The sequence below is a fragment of the Ailuropoda melanoleuca genome, chromosome 18 (assembly GCF_002007445.2).
Source record: "Ailuropoda melanoleuca isolate Jingjing chromosome 18, ASM200744v2, whole genome shotgun sequence".
Taxonomy (NCBI): Eukaryota; Metazoa; Chordata; class Mammalia; order Carnivora; family Ursidae; genus Ailuropoda; species Ailuropoda melanoleuca.
The window spans coordinates 13,785,124-13,806,474 of NC_048235.1; the positions used below are offsets into that span (position 1 = coordinate 13,785,124).

The 21,351-nt window shown below is 36.6% G+C and overlaps 1 protein-coding gene across 2 annotated transcripts in view; it reads right to left on the reverse strand.

Moving 5' to 3' along the window:
- The window catches only part of CFAP97 (cilia and flagella associated protein 97), a 38,520-nt gene that overhangs the window by 13,110 nt on the left and 4,059 nt on the right, over nucleotides 1-21,351 (reverse strand). For both annotated transcript variants that reach the window (XM_034647583.1, XM_011237637.3), the window contains exon 2: nucleotides 16,769-17,808. In XM_034647583.1, coding sequence (XP_034503474.1) covers nucleotides 16,769-17,808 — 1,040 coding nt within the window. The remainder of the gene's footprint in view (nucleotides 1-16,768; nucleotides 17,809-21,351) is intronic.

Sequence of the window (21,351 nt, forward strand, 5' to 3'; positions counted from 1 at the left end):
AAACGAATCCATTATATAAAAATAAAAAAATAAAAATATTTTGCATACTATTATCAAATGAAATTTAATTTTTAATTTTTATTTATTTATTTTTTAAAGATTTTATTTATTTATCTGACAGAGATAGAGACAGCCAGCGAGGGAGGGAACACAAGCAGGGGGAGTGGGAGAGGAAGAAGCAGGCTCCTAGCAGAGAAGCCTGATGTGGGCTCCATCCCAGAACGCTGGGATCACGCCCTGAGCCGAAGGCAGATGCTTAACGACTGCGCCACCCAGGCGCCCCTCAAATGAAATTTTATTAACATGCTTAATTTTTAAATTTCCATAACAATTTTCAGTAAGTCACAATTACTAAATGTTTGTTAAACGTTCCTAAAAATACTAAGCTTGCTCAATGTTTCATCTTAACTCTATACTCAAAATGAGTACATCATATCAGATTAACTGACTGAAACACTTGTTTACAATGTTTTTTTTTTTTAAATAACTATTATTTGTTTTTACTTGAGTACCTTTAATTCTTTTACTTGCTTAGCATTTTACACTGTTAAAAGCACAGTGCTATAAGGGGAAGAGATATTTTTAACCCCAATTTTAAAATGTGAAAAAGTATACATGGAGTACTACTTATATACTGATACCACATATCACTATTACAGTTTTCTAAAGTGGCTACATGCTTTCGTAATGAGGCACCCTCAAATACTTGGTCCATTATTTTTTCAATTAAGATCTAAAAAAATCTTTAACTTGAATAAATTGTCAAGAATACAAACATATTTATATACATACATATTTAAACTCACATATTTAAGAAGCATTGTTTTTCCTAATTTTCTTGAACAAAACAATTTTGTTCCAACTCTTTATAGTATTTCAATATCATGCCCATCATCACTAGACCCACTTACTGAGTCAGTCATCTAACACCAGTCACTAAAGGTATCAGCTTCACTTTTACCGAGGCTGAGACACAGCATTTAAAAAAATTTACAAAGTTATGCTATCACTGGAAATTTTATTCCAAGCTATATTAAGTCCTTATTCATATATCAGTTCTTAAAAAAACTCCATCCTGTTGGCATATGCACGATCCCTATTAAAAAACAACAATAGTATGTTATTTTTAAAGGTTTAAAGAAAAAAATTCAACACCTGTAGTTGAGAGGTCACAATTCAAGGAATAATAATCAAATTTACTAAATTTCTTTGTCTTCTTTATGAACAACTGGTCAGATGAGAAATTCTGTGACATTCTTCCTGTCCCCTTCCTTTAAATCTGGGCAGGTTTGTGGCTGTGAGGACCAAAATGATACAGCCCAAAGTGTGACTTTCAAGGGTAGGCAAAGGAGGAGATGCAGCAGCCCCCCACCACCCTCCCACCTTGTTTGCTGGAATAAATACTTGTGCTTGGGGCCCTGAGCCACCCTCTGTGTCTGACTAGCTTGAGGCTGCCATGTTGTGAGGAAATCAAACCACATAAAGGGCCCATGTGGAAACATTATGACCCTAGTCTTCTGAGTCATCCTAGGCTGCTGCTTTATACATCCAAGTTTGGTGTTTTGTTATCAGAGCAATAGTAACTAATGCAAAATCTGGTGCCAGGAATTAGGGTGCTATTGTAACAAAAACCTAAAATACATGGTACGAGCATCAGACCCCACAGCAGTAGAGCTGGAAGGTCTGCAGATGGTTGATGTAGAGGATGAAGTGGCCGAATTTCAGCGAAACTGTTGGCTGCGGTGACAAGGAAAATGGGGAAAATACCTGCCAGTGGTGGATTTGGCTAAGCAGATCCCCAGGCAGGATGCTGAAAGGATCAGTGGTTTATTTTATCCATAATAATGAAAGAGGAGAGAGATAAGCTTAAAAAAAAAAAAAAGGAACTGATCAATTTTCAGTCAAATTGTAGAGAATATAAAAGAACTAGGACTTGGATGGCTCAAGAACGTATCTACTACTCCTTCCTAATCTCTCCCGACAGAAGACTGTCCAAATACTCAAACAGCTATGACGGAGGAACCATGAGTGAGGAGTTTTAGCTGCACTTGGATCACATTTAGACCCTGCACGGGGAGGTGGGGGGCGCAGGGGAGTGAGATCTTTGGAAAGGGGGAATATGCTTTTGCATCTGAAGGAATGTAAATCAATGTGTGGCCACAGGCTGAAGAGGCTCTGCAATCTGTCCATAAACCTGACAGTCCTCCCATTAGGATGGAGGGTATGTGTCCCTCCCTCTTAAATCTGGAAAGATTTATAACTGTTTAAACTAACAAAATATGGAAGAAATGATGCTGTGTTACCGGCACGGTCACATTCTGAGGCTAGGTCATAAAAGGTGATGAGGTTTTTGCCCTGTTTCCTTGAACACTGTACTTGGAGCCCTGAGCCACCAAGAAATCTAGCTGTACTGAGGCTGCCATCTGTGAAGAAGCCAGGACCCATGGAGAGCTGCACGTGGGCCCTTTGCTCAGCAGTCCTGGTCTTCAAGTCTCACAATCCCAGACACCTGACATGTCAATAACCCAGCACTCAGAGGACTCTAGTCCCCACTGATAAGTCACCCCTGCCTCCGAGTCTCTCCACACCCCAAATGTTGGGGTGATTTGTTTTGTAACTGGCATTTCATCACTTACAAAAAAAATATTGTGTAAGTAACTGGCATTTCATCACTTACAAAAAAAATATTGTGTAAGAGACAAAATACCTGACCACGTTCAGCCCATACACAGGCAGTTAATTTTGGTGTGTATGATATAATTATCAGTCTTCCACAGTGATTACGGCTTTGCCCATTTCATGATCTAGTTCTGTTTTGCTTTTTATCACACATTTCAAATCAATGGCTGTTCAACCATTTTGGTAGATTTAGTCAGCTTATTAATGTAAAAAACTTCTTTGTCCCTTCATGCTTTTCCCATCTTGAATTCTATTTTGTAAACTATTAGGATCGATACTTCTATTTTCTCCTCTTTATTTTCATTCCTCCTATATTATTTAAAATGTCTTTTTAAGTTGAATTTGATTTAAATTCTTAAAGATGCTCTGATGGTATCTTCTGGTAAGTTAAAACCATCTACTTATACTGTTTGATCTCTTTCTACAATCTTCCTTTCTTTAAGAGCTTTTTTGTTATTTTTTCCCACTCTTACCCCTTTAGGGAGATTGACTATGTTATTTTTTTTCCTCTAATACACTTTAGATGATATATTCTAATTCTATGCTCCTAGAAAAGAAGTTCTTAAACTTCTTGGTCTCAGGACCCTCCAAAGAATGTTTATGTGAGTTACATTTATCACTATTTACCATTTTAGAAATTAAAAAAATACTTTAAAAATTCATCTCAAAATAATAAACCAATGATAGGCTAACATCATTCTTTTATAAAAAAAAAACAAAACAAAAAGAAATCAGTGAGGAGAGTAGCAGAGTTTAACAATTTTGCAAATATTTTAATGCCTGGCTTAATAGGAGACAGCCGGATGCTCATATCTGCTTCTGCATTCACTGTAGTGTGCTGTCCCTGTAGTGTAGCCCCTGGAGAATCCACCGCGCACATGTGACAAGAGAACATAAAACGCAAATCATGCCTTAGTTTTATTAGTGAAAATAGTGTTGTCCTTGCAGCCCCTCTCTAAAATCACTGAGCTCTGTTTCAAGTTTATGTTCTTCGTCTGTGAATCTGGTGCCTCTCTACTGATTTTAGAGTCTGTTTGCTGCAGCCTCCCAGTAAAGGGGTAAGATGTGCCACCAGGGAGGATGGGGTCGGAGCCAATCTCAGGACAGGCAGCTTCTTCCTTCTGGAGTAAAACAGGGTCCATACCTTCCCCTCGAGTAAGGCACCCTGCTTCACTCCCTCCTGTGTTGGTGTCAATTTAGCAGTAAGTTTAACCACTTTCTTTACTCATCAATGCTTCCTTAATCCCATTTCTTTCTCTTATATTAGTTTTTCTTCTCAGAATACATCTCTAATAATATATTTCATTACTTCATACAGAATCATTGGTGGTAAAATTTGAGGTGGCGTGTTTCTAAAATGTGTCTATTTTGCCCTCAACTTTCTTTCTAAACTGACCTAATTTTACCTATACAAAGAATGAAACATACCTTCAAATCTAGTCCTGTCAATTTATTCACTGTTGTCCAAATATCAGACTCATGCCATAACCCAACACATAAATTTTTGTTTACTTCACTACTCCATTTTTAAAACATCCTCTCTGCCTGCCTATTCAATGCTTTACAGCTCCAGACCAAAGAACCAATTCCAATCACACCTTTTCAACATTTATATAGTAAAGGCAGGCTTGGGGTGGGGGTAGGAAGTCCCCCAAATCAGCCATCTTATTGAGTAAAAAAAAGCTGAATTATTTAGAAATTCTACTAAATTTTCAAGATCTACTTTAAAGTTAGATATCAGATAAATAAAGTCAAATATCTAATAATGCTAGTCTACACTTAATCGTCCCTCTGAGAGTTCTCACAGAACCCCAGAACTCTGAATTTAGAATACACCTCAACAACCTGTATCAACTGCCTCATTCTACAAATGAAGTAATTGGGGCACAGAATAGTTACCGCTTGTCTGTGGTCACATGGATAACATTCAGAAGCCAAAAGTCTTGATTCCACTTCTAGAATTTTCTTCACCTCACTATGTAAGTAACCAAGCTCAATACTGTTTCCTATTCTCTGATACTTGATTTTACATTCTTTGATTAACCTTTGTTTCACAGGCTTAATACTTTATAGTTCAAATTTACAAACTTGTTAACATGTTATTTTAAACCAATAAATCAATAAATAACATTAACACTGTTAGCTGTACAGGCATCCCTCACCATCTGAACTCTGGCCCAATACTTACTCTAGTAACTCACTAAATTTTTTACTCAAAACGGTAAAACTATTTCAAATATCTTTGCATTTAACCTAGTGACAATGTTTAAATTGAGAGGGTGTGTTCGGGTGAGGGTGAGAGGGTGAGAGTATGCTGTGTTCCCACCTCAGCTGTCCTCTGATAGGATCACATCTCCTGCTCCTGATTTGTGAGATGTGCTATGCATTATCACTATTGTTTTCTTCACATTAAGTGGAAAAGGTTGTGAAGATATTAGCTGAGCCAGAGACCTAGACCAGCCCATAGAACAGAAGTTGAAAGTGAGAAAGTGTATTGAGAAATGAGTGCAGAAAAGGCACAGCTTGGCCATGCACACATCTCCCTCTCACCAGGTCCAACAATTTAGTTTTATGAGGAAACCAAAGAAAACGCAGGAAAATATTCTTGGTTCGGAAAAAGTTGGTCAATCAAGCATGAATAACAATTTTGAAAAACTAAATACAAAGAAATGCTTTATGCAATAGGCTGATAGCTATAATTAGTGTTTAAAATCTTTCACTGTTATAAAGAAACCTTTGTGGATTGTTATATTAAGGACTCCAGTAACAGAAGTACTGAGCAGCAAAATGCCACCTTTGTTCCTGTGCCTTTAAAAGCTCTAAGCAGTACTTTCAATCAGCTCACTCAGATCAGGGCTCCCTACCGTGCGCAGTATGAACAGATTTTCCTTCTATATTTAGCCAGTTACTGTGTTGAACAGCATTTCAGTGCTGCAATTATATTTGGAAAAACTGTTCAGGGATTTTGGGTGGGAAAAATACTTAGGCTTTCCATATCCAACTAAGTTTCAAAAATGAATTAGATAGGAATAGTGAGGGATACCTACATTTATTTTCAGTGAATCCAAATAGATTTTTAATGTCTTGAAACTCAACACTATGGTCCTTGCATTAGCATTGGTATCACCGCTGACCTGACTAGAAACGTAGCCCCTCCTGGTTCTACTCTAGATTTAACCAACAGACCAGAATCTGCATTTTAAAAGGCTCTTCAAGTGACTTGTATGCATGCATTTTTTTTTTTTTTTGAGTGGGAAAGGGAAATAGAGAATCTTAATTAAGCAGGGTTCTTGCTCAGTGCAGAGCCAGATGTGGGGCTCAACCTCACAGCCCTGAGATCCTGACCTGAGCCAAAATTAAGAGTCTGACACTTAAACCACTGAGCCACCCAGTGCCCCTTTATGCAAAGGCACATTAAAGTTTGAGAAACTCTGGCCTACTGGAAAAAGTTGGTTGCCCTATAAATCCACATTTCTACTTTCCTCCTCCTTAATTCTTAACAAATCTCCCCATTCCCCTTTTAAAGACACCTACCTATATCCCTTTCCCATGAAGCCCTGTCCCTAAGGGGAAGCTGACCTCCCTTCTCCTGACTCCCACTCCTAACTTCAGGGTGAGTCTGGCCCATAATCATCCTATTCCTCTTGCCAATGACTGTCTTACAAAAAGGACTATAACCCAATTCTGGACAATGAGACATAAGTGAGTCAATTCAAAGTGCTTCTTTAAAGTTTCCTCCATTCAGAGAGAGCCAGAGGAAGAGATAGTTTCCCTTTCTCTGGATATTCTCATGTCTGGATGTAAATACTAAAAACTGCTGCAGACATCTACTAGCCTAAGAATGAAGCAAACACCACAGCTGGGGGAACACACTGGTAGAACCTGGGTCTCTGAGGACATTTTTGAGCCACTGAATTGGTCAAGTCTCAAGCCTGGTCTATCTCTGGAATTCCTGTTAGGTGAGAAACATTGTTTCATTAGGAATTTCTGTTTCTTGCATCCAAAATCATCCTAATACAAAGAGCTGATCATTGATAGTCCTGAACAAAAGCTCAGATATCACAAATTATTTTCCATTAGATGGCTTTTTAAAATCCGACAATTCCAAAAGAGTGAAGTGTTTTCTTCCTAAAAGCTTTTTGTTGGATGTGTCCCTTCCCTCCCCCTCTCATTCCTAGGATAGAGTGGTCCTTATAATTCGTGGAATCAAGGGGCGCCTGAGTGGCTCAGTCGGTTAAGCGGCTGCCTTCGGCTTAGGTCATGATCCCAGGGTCCTGGATTGAGCCCCATGTCAGGCTTCCCTGATAGGTGGGGAGCCAGCTTCTCCCTCTCCCTGACCCTCCCCACTGCTTGTGCTTTCTCTCTCTCTCTCAAATAAATAAAATCTTTAAAAAAATAATAATTTGTGGAATCAAAAGTACTTATAAAAATAAGAAATGGAACAGTGGGCCCTTAAAATGCAAATTATAATTTAGTCAAACAGTATTTAAAAAACACAATAAGGGGCGCCTGGGTGGCACAGCGGTTAAGCGTCTGCCTTCGGCTCAGGGCGTGATCCCGGCGTTATGGGATCCGAGCCCCACATCAGGCTCTTCCGCTATGAGCCTGCTTCTTCCTCTCCCACTCCCCCTACTTGTGTTCCCTCTCTCGCTGGCTGTCTCTATCTCTGTCGAATAAATAAATAAAATCTTAATAAAAAAATAAAAAAAAATTAAAAAACACAATAAAACCTGCAAGTCATATTATACATTTTCACTAATTTTCTATAACATTTTTTTAATATCCATTTATACTTTTTTCAACCTAATTTTAAAGAAAAAATTTTTCTTACGGTTTTAACTTATTTACTTGAGAGAGAGGGAGAGCACACATGCGGGGGTGGGGAAGGGGAGTAGAGAAAGGGACAAGCAGACTCCATGCTGAGGGCTCAATCTCACAACCTTGAGATGGTGACCTGAGCTGAAATCGAGAGTCTGATGCTTAATCAACTGACCCACCCAGCCGTCCCTAAAGAGTTTTATGAGATACTTTATATGCCAAATGTTAGGCTGCCACTTTTGAACACATATAAATCACATTAGAAATTAAGAACAACTCAGCACTAGAAATAACACAGAAGAAAAAAAGCAAATATATTAAGATACACATTACTAATACAAAGCATTAGTGACCAGTCTACATTATCTCATCAGATACATTTTTATGATTTAATTTCAAACACCTTCCAATTTTTGCATTACAAATATTATTTTATAAAACAATTCTGTTGGGGTGCCTGGGTGGCTCAGCTGGTTAGAGCATGTGACTCGATCTCAGAGTTGTGAGTTCAAGTCCCATGCTAGGTATAGAGATTACTTAAAAAACAAACACTTTAAAAATAAATAAATAAATAAATAAATAAATAAATAAAATTCTGTCAACTTCAAGGAAAACAACTGACAGCATTTTTTGGTAAAAATAAAATCTGAGTGTTCCAAGTAAAAATTAGAATTTTTGGTAAACTTGAGTTTGAAAGCTTCTCAAAAGCCTTCTGATGAGATTGGTAGTGATATTAACAACTGTAATGTCCAAACAGTGTATTATGAAATATGTCATTTGTAAGCTCAATGAACCAATATTTTCCAAATAACCTATACATCCTGTTACAGAACCATGAAAGGGTAAAAGACATATTCAAAATGTAAGATCAATCAATAAGTTATAAAATAATACACTACGAATTAATTAGTCTCAAATGTCACACTCTAACATTTAAGAAACAAAAACCTATGGAATCTTGGTATCAAAGAATATCTAAAATTAACTGAAAAGGGCGTTAAAATATTCCTCCATTTTCTGAAGATCCATGAGGGAGATTTTCTTCGTGTACTTCAACCAAAATATCACAACAATTGTATACAGAAGCCGATATGAGGATCCAGCTATCTTCTACTGCCAGGCATTAGAGATTAGCAAAAATTACTCATTTCTTTGAAAGATAGTTATGCTTCATAAAACATACTTATTACCATTACTGGTTTATTAGCATCATTCTCAGATGAATTAATATTGTTTAAATTTCTAATACAATTTCTAGTATGATAAATATTTATAGATATAACCCACATAAACAAAGGCTCTCCCTGGAGTCCTCAATAATTTCAGAGTGTAAATGTTTTTGGTCCAAAGTCCAGAAAGTTTGAAAACTGTTGTGCTAGAGCACTGGGGCTGGTGTTGGAAATCTGGAAGGGCTGGGGACAGACGAAGTCCTCAACCTGATCAATCATCAACCTCATGAATCATACAGTTGACCTTACAGACGAGAAAGTGGCCATAAAATTTTTTTCAAAAGTGAAAATTTTTACAGTGGATGGCTTGACAAAGAATTAGAGATTTTCCCTAAAAAAGAACATTAATCAAATATATTCGCAATTATAATTTTGACAGCAGCACAGATGTATTCTGTGTCTTTCAGATGCCAATCTAAGATGTAACTGTTAAAAAAATCAAATGTCAGTGAAACATGTGAAATACACTTCCTAACCACTGTAGCTATGCAAAAACAGGTTTCCTTGGCTCCTGCACTGACAATTACTGCTTATTTTGTGCCAACGGCTGCTAGATTTGGAGATTTTTTTTTTAAAGATTTTTATTTATTTATTTATTTGACAGAGAGAGACAGCCAGTAAGAGAGGGAACACAAGCAGGGGGAGTGGGAGAGGAAGAAGCAGGCTCTTAGTGGAGGAGCCTGATGTGGGGCTCGAACCCAGAATGCTGGGATCACGCCCTGAGCCGAAGGCAGATGCTTAAGCACTGTGCTACCCAGGCGCCCCTAGATTTGGAGATTTTAACAATGAATAAGACCCTGCCCTCATGTGACTTATACTCCAGTGAGAGAAATAACCAAGCAAACTACACTAATTCCAGGGCTTATTAAGTATCCTGATGGAAGGAAACCAGGCTTTTGTGACAGAGAGCCAGGGGTAGGGATGTGAAGCTACTAAAGATAGGACATTCAGAAAAAAGTATCTCTGAGGAGATGATATATAAACCAAGACTTGAGAAACAGACAGACGGTGTCTATGCAAAGAAAAAGGGCAACAGCAAGTGGAAATACCCCATAAATACAAAGTACCTGAGAACAGTAAGGAAGCACTGTGACTGGAGCAAGCTAATAAAAGTTTTTTTTTTTTTAAAAGGAGATGCAAGCAATACTCGCACGTCGAGTAATGGTTTTCATCAAATTTAATAGCCTATTAGACTAACTGCATCAAAATTTCTGTGGAGCCTAAGCATCAGTATTTGTTTTGTCTTTGTTTTAATAGTCTTCCAGGTGACACTAATATACTGCCTGGGATAAGAATCACTGATACTGACTCTATTAAGCTACAATAAGGAATTTGGATTTTATTCTTAACATAAGAGCGAGCCCACTGAAGAGTTAAAACTAGTAAGACTAATTTTATTTTTAAAAGATCACTCTGGTTGTTAGGGGAAGAAGCAAAGGGGCAAGAACAAAAAAACTCAATCTTGAAAGTTCTAGGAGACTGAGTGGAGGGAGCCGAGGCTTAACTACTAGATGGTGATGGCCAAATTCCAAGAGCCTGATTTTTCAGACACACTAAACAATCAGTAGGTATAATCAAAGCAAAGAGAAAAGAAAACCTACAAAAAAGGGCACAAGTGTAAACTCCTCCAAAATACTTTACCCATCTGACTGTGAGAATCACTTGACTACAGAAGGGATTTGTTTATACTCTTACATTACAATACCATATGTAAATTATGTTCCTCAAGATCTAGTCCTTCAACTGCACTTCAAAGACAGAGAATACTATTTACGATTTAAAAATGTTATCTTCAAATGACCTCAAATCTAACCTGCAAGCCTCTATTTTACAGTTACATTTATTAGTGTAAAGTTTCAAGTTGTTTTTACTCCACCTGGAAAAAATTTTCTTTCACACTAAATAATATATGTCCAAAAATAATAATAAATTGATATGAAATACAGCAATAAAAATTTCTACTAATTAAAAAATATTTATATCTTACAAAAAGATATATCATGCTCATGGATTAGAAGATTAATTTTCTTAAAATGTCATACTACCCAAAACAATCTACAGATCAGTGCAATCCCCATCAAAATACCAATGACATTTTTCACAGAGCTCGAACAAAGCATCCTAAAATTTGTATGGAACCACAAAAGACCCCAAATAACCAAATCAATATTGACAAAGAATTAAAAAAACATGGTATTACACTTCTTGATTTCAAACTATACTACAAAGCTATAGTAATCAAAACAGTATGGATTGGCACAAAAACAACACATAGATAAATGGAACAGAACAGAGACCAGAAATAAGCACACGCAATTACAGTCAATCTATGACAAAGAAGACAAGATTATACAATGGGGAAAAGACAGTCTCTTTAATAAATGGTGTTAGAAAAACCAGACAGTTATGTGCAAAAGAATAAAACTGGACCACGTTACACCATATACAAAAATAAATTCAAAATGGATTACAGATTTGAATGTAAGACCTGAAACCATAAACTCCTAGAAGAAAACATAGGCAGTAAGCTCTCTGACATCAGTCTTTGCAATATTTTTTTGGACTAGTCTCCTCAGGCAAGGGCAATAAAAGCTAAAATAAATACGATTACATCAAACAAAGAAGCTTCTGCGCAGTGAAGAAAACCATCGACAAAATGAAAAGGCAATCTACTGAATGGGAGAAGATATTTGAATCTACATCTGATAAGAGGTTAATATCCAAAATATATAAAGAATTTACACTTCCAAAAACTATCATAAAATAACCTGAGTATAAAATGGGCAGAGGACCTGAGCAGACCACAGTGAAATACTACCTCATACCTGTCAGAATGGCTAAAATAAGAAAGACAAGAAATAACAAGCGTTGGTGAGGATGTGGAGAAAAAGAATCCCTCATGCACTGTTGTTAGTGGGGATGCAAACTGGTGTAGCCACTGTGGAAAACAGTAAGGGAGGTTCCTAAAGAAATTAGAAATAGGAATAGCATATGATGCAGTAATTCTACTACTGGGTATTTATCCAAAGAAATAAAAAAACACTAATTTGTGGGGCACCTGGGTGGTTCAGTTGGTTAAGCATCTAACTTTTGATCTCAGCTCAAGTCTTGATCTCAGGATTGTGAGTTCAAGCCCCACAGTGGGCTCCATGCTGGGCGTGGAACCTACTTAAAACACACACACACACACNTCACTGACAATTACTGCTTATTTTGTGCCAACGGCTGCTAGATTTGGAGATTTTTTTTTAAGATTTTTATTTATTTATTTATTTGACAGAGAGAGACAGCCAGTAAGAGAGGGAACACAAGCAGGGGGAGTGGGAGAGGAAGAAGCAGGCTCTTAGTGGAGGAGCCTGATGTGGGGCTCGAACCCAGAATGCTGGGATCACGCCCTGAGCCGAAGGCAGATGCTTAAGCACTGTGCTACCCAGGCGCCCCTAGATTTGGAGATTTTAACAATGAATAAGACCCTGCCCTCATGTGACTTATACTCCAGTGAGAGAAATAACCAAGCAAACTACACTAATTCCAGGGCTTATTAAGTATCCTGATGGAAGGAAACCAGGCTTTTGTGACAGAGAGCCAGGGGTAGGGATGTGAAGCTACTAAAGATAGGACATTCAGAAAAAAGTATCTCTGAGGAGATGATATATAAACCAAGACTTGAGAAACAGACAGACGGTGTCTATGCAAAGAAAAAGGGCAACAGCAAGTGGAAATACCCCATAAATACAAAGTACCTGAGAACAGTAAGGAAGCACTGTGACTGGAGCAAGCTAATAAAAGTTTTTTTTTTTTTAAAAGGAGATGCAAGCAATACTCGCACGTCGAGTAATGGTTTTCATCAAATTTAATAGCCTATTAGACTAACTGCATCAAAATTTCTGTGGAGCCTAAGCATCAGTATTTGTTTTGTATTTGTTTTAATAGTCTTCCAGGTGACACTAATATACTGCCTGGGATAAGAATCACTGATACTGACTCTATTAAGCTACAATAAGGAATTTGGATTTTATTCTTAACATAAGAGCGAGCCCACTGAAGAGTTAAAACTAGTAAGACTAATTTTATTTTTAAAAGATCACTCTGGTTGTTAGGGGAAGAAGCAAAGGGGCAAGAACAAAAAAACTCAATCTTGAAAGTTCTAGGAGACTGAGTGGAGGGAGCCGAGGCTTAACTACTAGATGGTGATGGCCAAATTCCAAGAGCCTGATTTTTCAGACACACTAAACAATCAGTAGGTATAATCAAAGCAAAGAGAAAAGAAAACCTACAAAAAAGGGCACAAGTGTAAACTCCTCCAAAATACTTTACCCATCTGACTGTGAGAATCACTTGACTACAGAAGGGATTTGTTTATACTCTTACATTACAATACCATATGTAAATTATGTTCCTCAAGATCTAGTCCTTCAACTGCACTTCAAAGACAGAGAATACTATTTACGATTTAAAAATGTTATCTTCAAATGACCTCAAATCTAACCTGCAAGCCTCTATTTTACAGTTACATTTATTAGTGTAAAGTTTCAAGTTGTTTTTACTCCACCTGGAAAAAATTTTCTTTCACACTAAATAATATATGTCCAAAAATAATAATAAATTGATATGAAATACAGCAATAAAAATTTCTACTAATTAAAAAATATTTATATCTTACAAAAAGATATATCATGCTCATGGATTAGAAGATTAATTTTCTTAAAATGTCATACTACCCAAAACAATCTACAGATCAGTGCAATCCCCATCAAAATACCAATGACATTTTTCAGAGCTCGAACAAAGCATCCTAAAATTTGTATGGAACCACAAAAGACCCCAAATAGCCAAATCAATATTGACAAAGAATTAAAAAAACATGGTATTACACTTCTTGATTTCAAACTATACTACAAAGCTATAGTAATCAAAACAGTATGGATTGGCACAAAAACAACACATAGATAAATGGAACAGAACAGAGACCAGAAATAAGCACACGCAATTACAGTCAATCTATGACAAAGAAGACAAGATTATACAATGGGGAAAAGACAGTCTCTTTAATAAATGGTGTTAGAAAAACCAGACAGTTATGTGCAAAAGAATAAAACTGGACCACGTTACACCATATACAAAAATAAATTCAAAATGGATTACAGATTTGAATGTAAGACCTGAAACCATAAACTCCTAGAAGAAAACATAGGCAGTAAGCTCTCTGACATCAGTCTTTGCAATATTTTTTTGGACTAGTCTCCTCAGGCAAGGGCAATAAAAGCTAAAATAAATACGATTACATCAAACAAAGAAGCTTCTGCGCAGTGAAGAAAACCATCGACAAAATGAAAAGGCAATCTACTGAATGGGAGAAGATATTTGAATCTACATCTGATAAGAGGTTAATATCCAAAATATATAAAGAATTTACACTTCCAAAAACTATCATAAAATAACCTGAGTATAAAATGGGCAGAGGACCTGAGCAGACCACAGTGAAATACTACCTCATACCTGTCAGAATGGCTAAAATAAGAAAGACAAGAAATAACAAGCGTTGGTGAGGATGTGGAGAAAAAGAATCCCTCATGCACTGTTGTTAGTGGGGATGCAAACTGGTGTAGCCACTGTGGAAAACAGTAAGGGAGGTTCCTAAAGAAATTAGAAATAGGAATAGCATATGATGCAGTAATTCTACTACTGGGTATTTATCCAAAGAAATAAAAAAACACTAATTTGTGGGGCACCTGGGTGGTTCAGTTGGTTAAGCATCTAACTTTTGATCTCAGCTCAAGTCTTGATCTCAGGATTGTGAGTTCAAGCCCCACATTGGGCTCCATGCTGGGCGTGGAACCTACTTAAAACACACACACACACACACAAACACACACGCAGCAAAACACTAATTTGAAAAGATATATGCGCCCCTATGTCTACTGATTATTATTCACAGTAGCCAAAATAAGGAGGCAACCCAAGTGTCCATCTATAGATGAATGGATAAAAAAAAATGTGGCATATATGTACAATGAACTATTACTCAGCCATAAAAAAGAATGAGATTTTTTTTTTCATTTGCAACAACATGGATGGACCTGGAGGGTATAATACTGAGAAATAAGTCAGAGAAAGACAAACACCATATGATTTCACTCATACGTAGAATTTTAGAAATAAAACAAAGAAAAAAGAGACAAAAAAACAGACTCTTAAATACAGAACAAACAGGTGGTTGCCACAGAGGTGGGCAAGTGGATGGGTGACATAAAGAAAGGGGATTAACAGTACACTTGTCATGATGAGCACTGAGTACTGTATAGAACTGCTGAATCATTACATTGTACACCTGAAACTAATAACCCTGTATATTAATTATACTTTATTTTTTTTTTAAAAGGGCAGAGACAGATGACAGGATGACATACAGATGGCCAACAGGTACACAAAAAGATGCCCAACATAATCAATCCTCAGGGACATGCAAATCAAAACCGCAATGAGGTACCACCTCACACCTGTCAGAATGGCTAAAATCAATGATACAGAAACAATAGGAGTTGGTGAGGATGTGGAGAAAAGGGATCCCTTTTATACTGCTGGGAATGTAAATGGTGCAGCCACTACAGAAAACAGAATGGAAGTTCCTCAAAAAATTAAAAACCAGAAATGTCATATGATCCAGCAATCTACTTTAGAGTATTCATCGAAAGAAAATGAAAACACCAATTTGAAGAGATATACACACTCCTATGTTCAATGCAGCATTATTTATCAAAGCCAAGATACGGAAGCAAGCTAAGAATCCACTGACAGATGAATGGATAAAGATGTGGTATTTATATACGAGGGAATATTACTCAGCCATAAGAAAGAGATCTTGCCTTTTGTGACAACATGGACCTAGAGGGTATGATGCTAAGTGCAATAAGATGAAGACAAATATGATATATTTGTATGTGGAATCTAAAAACCAAAAGAACAAAACTAAAGAGGAAACAAACTGTTGCTTACCAAAGGCAAGGAAAGGTTAGGGGGTGGGGGGGACAAAACAGATGAAGGGGATTAAGACGTACAAACTTCCAGTTATAAAACAAATTAAGTCACAGGGATGTAATGTACAGCACCAGGAATATAGTCAATAATATTGTAATAATTTTATATGGTGACAGATGGTAATTAGACTTATCACGGGTATCGTTTTATAATGTATAAAGTATTAAATCACTGTGATATATACCTGAAACCAATAGAATACTCTGTGTCCAATCATACTTCAAAAAATTTGTACCTTAAAGGAACTGAAACTTGAATTATGCTATTTCATCAACTTGGTAATTATTTTCAAGTAATTCTCTTTAACCTTTAATTTAAAGTCTGAATAGTTCCCTATAGTTTATTCTGAAATTTCATTTGCCAGCATTCTTGCCACTTTCTCTGATATGAAAACAGGTCAGGTTAGTTTAACTTTAGTACTGTTGCTTTTTTTTTTTTTTTTAAAGATTTTATTTATTTATTTGACAGAGACAGCCAGCGAAAGAGGGAACACAAGCAGGGGGAGTGGGAGAGGAAGAAGCAGGCTCCCAGCAGAGGAGCCTGATGGGGCTTGATCCCAGAACGCCGGGATCACGCCCTGAGCCAAAGGCAGACGCTTAACAACTGCGCCACCCAGGCGCCCCTGTTTCCTTTCTTAAAGAAGAAAGTGAAATATATCTTATGCCCACAGCTCTCAAATGTGAAAAACATCTGGCTCCACTCCTCTCATTTCTGTTATCTATCTGATCAGTCTAGACTTTATAAGACACTAAAACAAAATTAGGGTTGTAGTTTCTAGTCCTAGTTAATCAGCTTTTCAATATTATAACTAATGATATTCCAGGTATTTTTATAGTAAAATGGGATATTCGGTAAAGTTACTACATCAATTAACCTAAACAATAAAATATATCTAATAGAAAAATCAATGCAAATTCAAAGCATTTGATATTTAAGCTCAACATACCATGAAGTTTAATATTTAAGTCCAATATATACAGCTTTTAAAAAGAAAAGAAAATTACCTTTCAAAAGATGATTGAGGTCCATTGTGTCATGTAAGGCTTTTTGTTTATATCTGTGGTCTGAATTGGAATCTAACACTGTAGATTTTGAAGTGAAATCAGGCCCATGTTTTTCTTGCCCTTTTTTGACTGATTTCAAAGATTCTGAATTATTTTTTAAATCCTCAACATTTCCATACACTTCTTGACTCACGTTTTCTTGCCTTTTAACTTTTACTTTTTGATCATTCGATGCTCCCAGTTCAAAAGACTGAACAGGGCTGATGTCTGGAGTTGACAGAGGGGTGACATCTGTCACAGTGTCTTCAGATTCCTCGGGGTAGTCATTGACTTTTGGTTTAGCACTTGAAGGCTGTATGCCTGCTGATTTCATTCCTGGTTTATATTTCTGTTTTGGTGACAAGTGGGTTACACCACACAGACGTTTCTTTAATGATGGTGATGAATCAGAGACACAGACATCAGACCCTGCATCTGAACCATCTGTGCCTGAACTTGAAGATGAGGAGGACAAAGAGGAAGAGCAGGAGGAAGAATTACCTTTGGAATACTTTTTACTTATGTTTTTTTTAAAGTTATTAGATGGTTTAGCTGACTTGGACCTGACATGTTGCTTTTTCCCATCATCACTGCTTTCCTCTCCGTCTGTATAATAATCATCTTCACGTTCCTTTATAATTTTGGGAATTCTACTTGGAGTGGGCAAGTGTATTTTATGCCCTGTTGTAGCATCCCACAATTTTTTTGATCTTGAAGTGGTCAATGATAAAGAATTTCTGGTTTGCATACTATCATTTTCTACAGGGTGTTCTTCTGGAGGAATTTTCTCCTTTATTTCATTTTCCTTTCTTTGTATTCCAAATTTCAAGTTTACATTTTCTGTATCTTTATCTATTCTCTCTTTAGGGTCATCATTTTGCTTGCCAAAAACTGAGTTACTTTCACATTTCTTTGCTTCTTCAAAGTCACTGTCAAAGAAGGAATGGTCCACTTCACCTTCTGGTATATCTATAAACCGATCCATTATGGTAAAAATGTATCTGAAAAAGAGGCCAGTGTTATCATCAAACTAAAGAATAATACCCTAATACTTTTCACTTTTTACAATAATTGGATATTACAAAGTGACAAGTTTGATTGTAGAGAAAAATGACAAATAAACACCAAAAAAATGGTAACTCAATGAAGTGATAATTGGCTACAGGGGTAATATAAATTGTATCAGTGATTTGAAACATAAGTAAGTCTATTAGTTCAATTCACAAGAGTACTCAAGGCAAGCATGTCACAAACATATACGTAGGTGAATATCCATACACCTAGGCGAACCCTAAGGAAAATCTGTCTTCTGTAAGTACAATTAGAGTTTAGAATAAGAAGGGATGGTGTTAAAACCTCTCCAAATCAGCTAAGCCATCTTGAATTTAGAATTTGACCTCTAATACAATTCTCCACTAAAATTAAAAAAAAAAAAATCCAACAATCAAAAAACCATAATGACTTGGAAGGCAGCTGATTCTACTTCTGGAGGTAAAGAAAAATAAGGGCCTAGAATATCTTACTATTATTGGAAGGCACAGTATTCAAATATACCTGTTATCATGGTAATACAACAAAGGCTCTAATTTAAAGGGGCTTCCACTGTCCAAGTTGGACAATTTAGCACTGGAAAACAAAACACACAAAATATACTTAAAAATGAAAAAGTACTTCTGTGCAAAGTTATTAGTCAATAATGATATTCAAATGGGCAAATAATATGAGGTACATTAAAAGAAAGGTATGTATAAGTTTCTAATATATAGCCAACAATCCAGTTATGCACTCAGTATATTTAAACTTATGATAATTCTACTACAATAAAAAATTATGTAATCTGTATTCTAAATCAGCCATGATACTCTGGAGCCTTTAACTGCTTAAGTAATCCTGCAACCTGTAAAAAAAGTACAAACATGATTTAAAAATCAACCAAACTCATACCATTAGTACTAATGCAATAGGTTAATAAGATAGACTAAAGGTATGTGTGGTAATACATTTTACCATCATTGGGTAACTTTTTCTGCCTTTAAGGTTTTGAAGAATTTAAGAGATTCTAACACATTAAACATACAAATTTATTTGCGATCAACTTTTAAATGCTTAAGGGAATCTGATTAATTAAATTAGTACGTTAAGACTTACTAGATTTATTAAAAATATCTAAGTGCTTAGTTAGACTTCCTTTATTAGATACATAAGTATCCCTTGTCAGGTGTTCAAGGTACTTAAGAAAATCAAATACACTAAAATTGTAATTGTGCTGTTCATTACAAATTGAATTTGCAAGTCTGCAAATGGTATAGAATGTTCAGGGAAAATTAAGCTAAGTGAAGATTAATCAAGGTACAAATGAGTTTTAAAATTCTAACAAGTAGATTTAAATTGAGATAAGATTTGTAAGTAGGGGCGCCTACGTGGCGCAGTCGTTAAGGCGTGATCCCGGCGTTCTGGGACTGAGCCGCATGTCAGTCTCCTCTCCTGGGAGCCTGCTTCTTCCTCTCCCACTACCCCTGCTTGTGTTCCCTCTCTCACTGGCTGCCTCTCTCTCTGTCAAATAAATAAAATCTTAGAAAAAAAAATATGTAAGTAGATCTTAAAAGTTTGAGAAAAATCAGATAACTTATACCTAAATAATACAAGAAACAATATTTCCCATAGCACAGATCAATGCCCTCGTAAGTTTTAAAACTCATCAGCAGGATGCCTCCTCCACAAATCTTCAAAGATATTTAATAAGGTTTTAGATGTCATATTTATCCCCATTGAAATTACAGTCTACTCTCTAAATTTATAAAAATTGAAACTTATCTCCTTGGCATTTGGCAATAATTTTCAGAACCATTAGAAAGTCATAAGCCTTTTGAATCAGTACGTTCATTTCTGAAATTCATCCTAAGAATATAATACTAAAAAGAAAAAATGGGGTGCATTACAGTATTACCTGTAATACTGAAAAAACTTGAATAGAAGAATATTATGACTCCATTAAAAAAATTACTTATATCAGGGGTCAGCAGGCTACAGTGCATGAGTCAAATCTGACCTGCCATTTGTTTTTGTAAATAAAGTTTTACTGGAACACAGCCACAGGTTTAGATACTGTCTCTGACAGCTATCACACTGTAAACTGCAGAGTTGAGTAGCTGTGACAGAGGCCATACAGGCCACAAAGCCTAAAATATTTACCAACTGACCCTTTACTGAAAAAGTCTGTGGACCCCTGATTTAGGTGATATATCAGCACGAAAAATGCACAATATAAAACTGTTATCCATACTGAATTAATAATACAATTTACACATTTAAACAAAAACTAGTGGGGAAAAGGGCAAAATTAAGTTGACCTGTTAGAAGAAAACCCAAAATCCCACTGCATTTTAGTATTTCCATTACTGTTTTTATAATAGTGTCCCTGCAATAAATTAAGCAAATAAGTGATGACTGGGAGTCTACACAATGAAAAAGAATGAACAGAGTCAGACACACTCAGGCTCAAACTTGGTTCTGCCACTTCCCAATTGTGTTTCTGGGCACATGTGCAAGGATATTCATCATAGCACTACTGTTTCTAATAGCAATGAATCAGGAAAAAACTCAACGTCTAATAAGAGGAAAATGGATAAGCAAAATGTATATACTATATGTCAGTCAAAAAGGATGAGCTAAGACATACAAAAATAATTTTTACTAAAAGAGCAGAATTACATGAACAATTATATAAAACTTAAAACACACATGATACTGAATTCCTCATGGGCCCAAAATTACATGGCATGGGCTGGAAGGACATCATTAAACAGCTAAGAGTATGAGGCTGTGAGGGGAGAGGAGGAATGAGGGTGAAGAAGCCCACAGTGCCGGGGCACCTGGGTGGCTCAGTCGTTACGCGTCTTCCTTCGGCTCAGGTCGTTATCCCAGGGTCCTGGGATCGAGCCCTGCATTAGGCTCCCTGCTCAGCGGGAAGCCTGCTTCTCCCTCTCCCACTCCCCCTGGTTGTGTTCCCTCTCTCACTGTGTCTCTCTCTGTCAAATAAAATCTTAAAAAGCAGCCCACAGTGGGGTAAAAATAAAGAACCTGGCAGAGGCCTGTGATATTGGGTCATCACATCACAAACAAACAGTATGACTGAGGGGCACCTGGCGGGCTCAGCAAGTTGAGCATGTGACTCTTTGATCTCAGGGCTGTGAGCTGGAGCGCCATATTGGGCATAGTGCCTACTTAATTAAAAAAAAATCATTAAAAAAAAGTATGACTGATCATTGTCAATCCAATTCTGTTCATCTAAGTTCAAAAAGGAAACCAACAAATCAAAACAGCCACTGAATGGTGGATAGCTCTTATAAACATTTTGTCATTAAACTCCCCCAAAAGTTACTCTCTTTTGTGAGGTAATTTAACTCTTTAATCCAAAATGTTAAGGGATGGAATAAAAAGGGTTGCAGGTATTGTTTTTTTTCCTTTCTTTGTTACTTGGTTAAGAATACCTTTGTGATTTAAAACAAAACAAAACAAAAACGGGGGGGGGGGGGGGAGGGGGG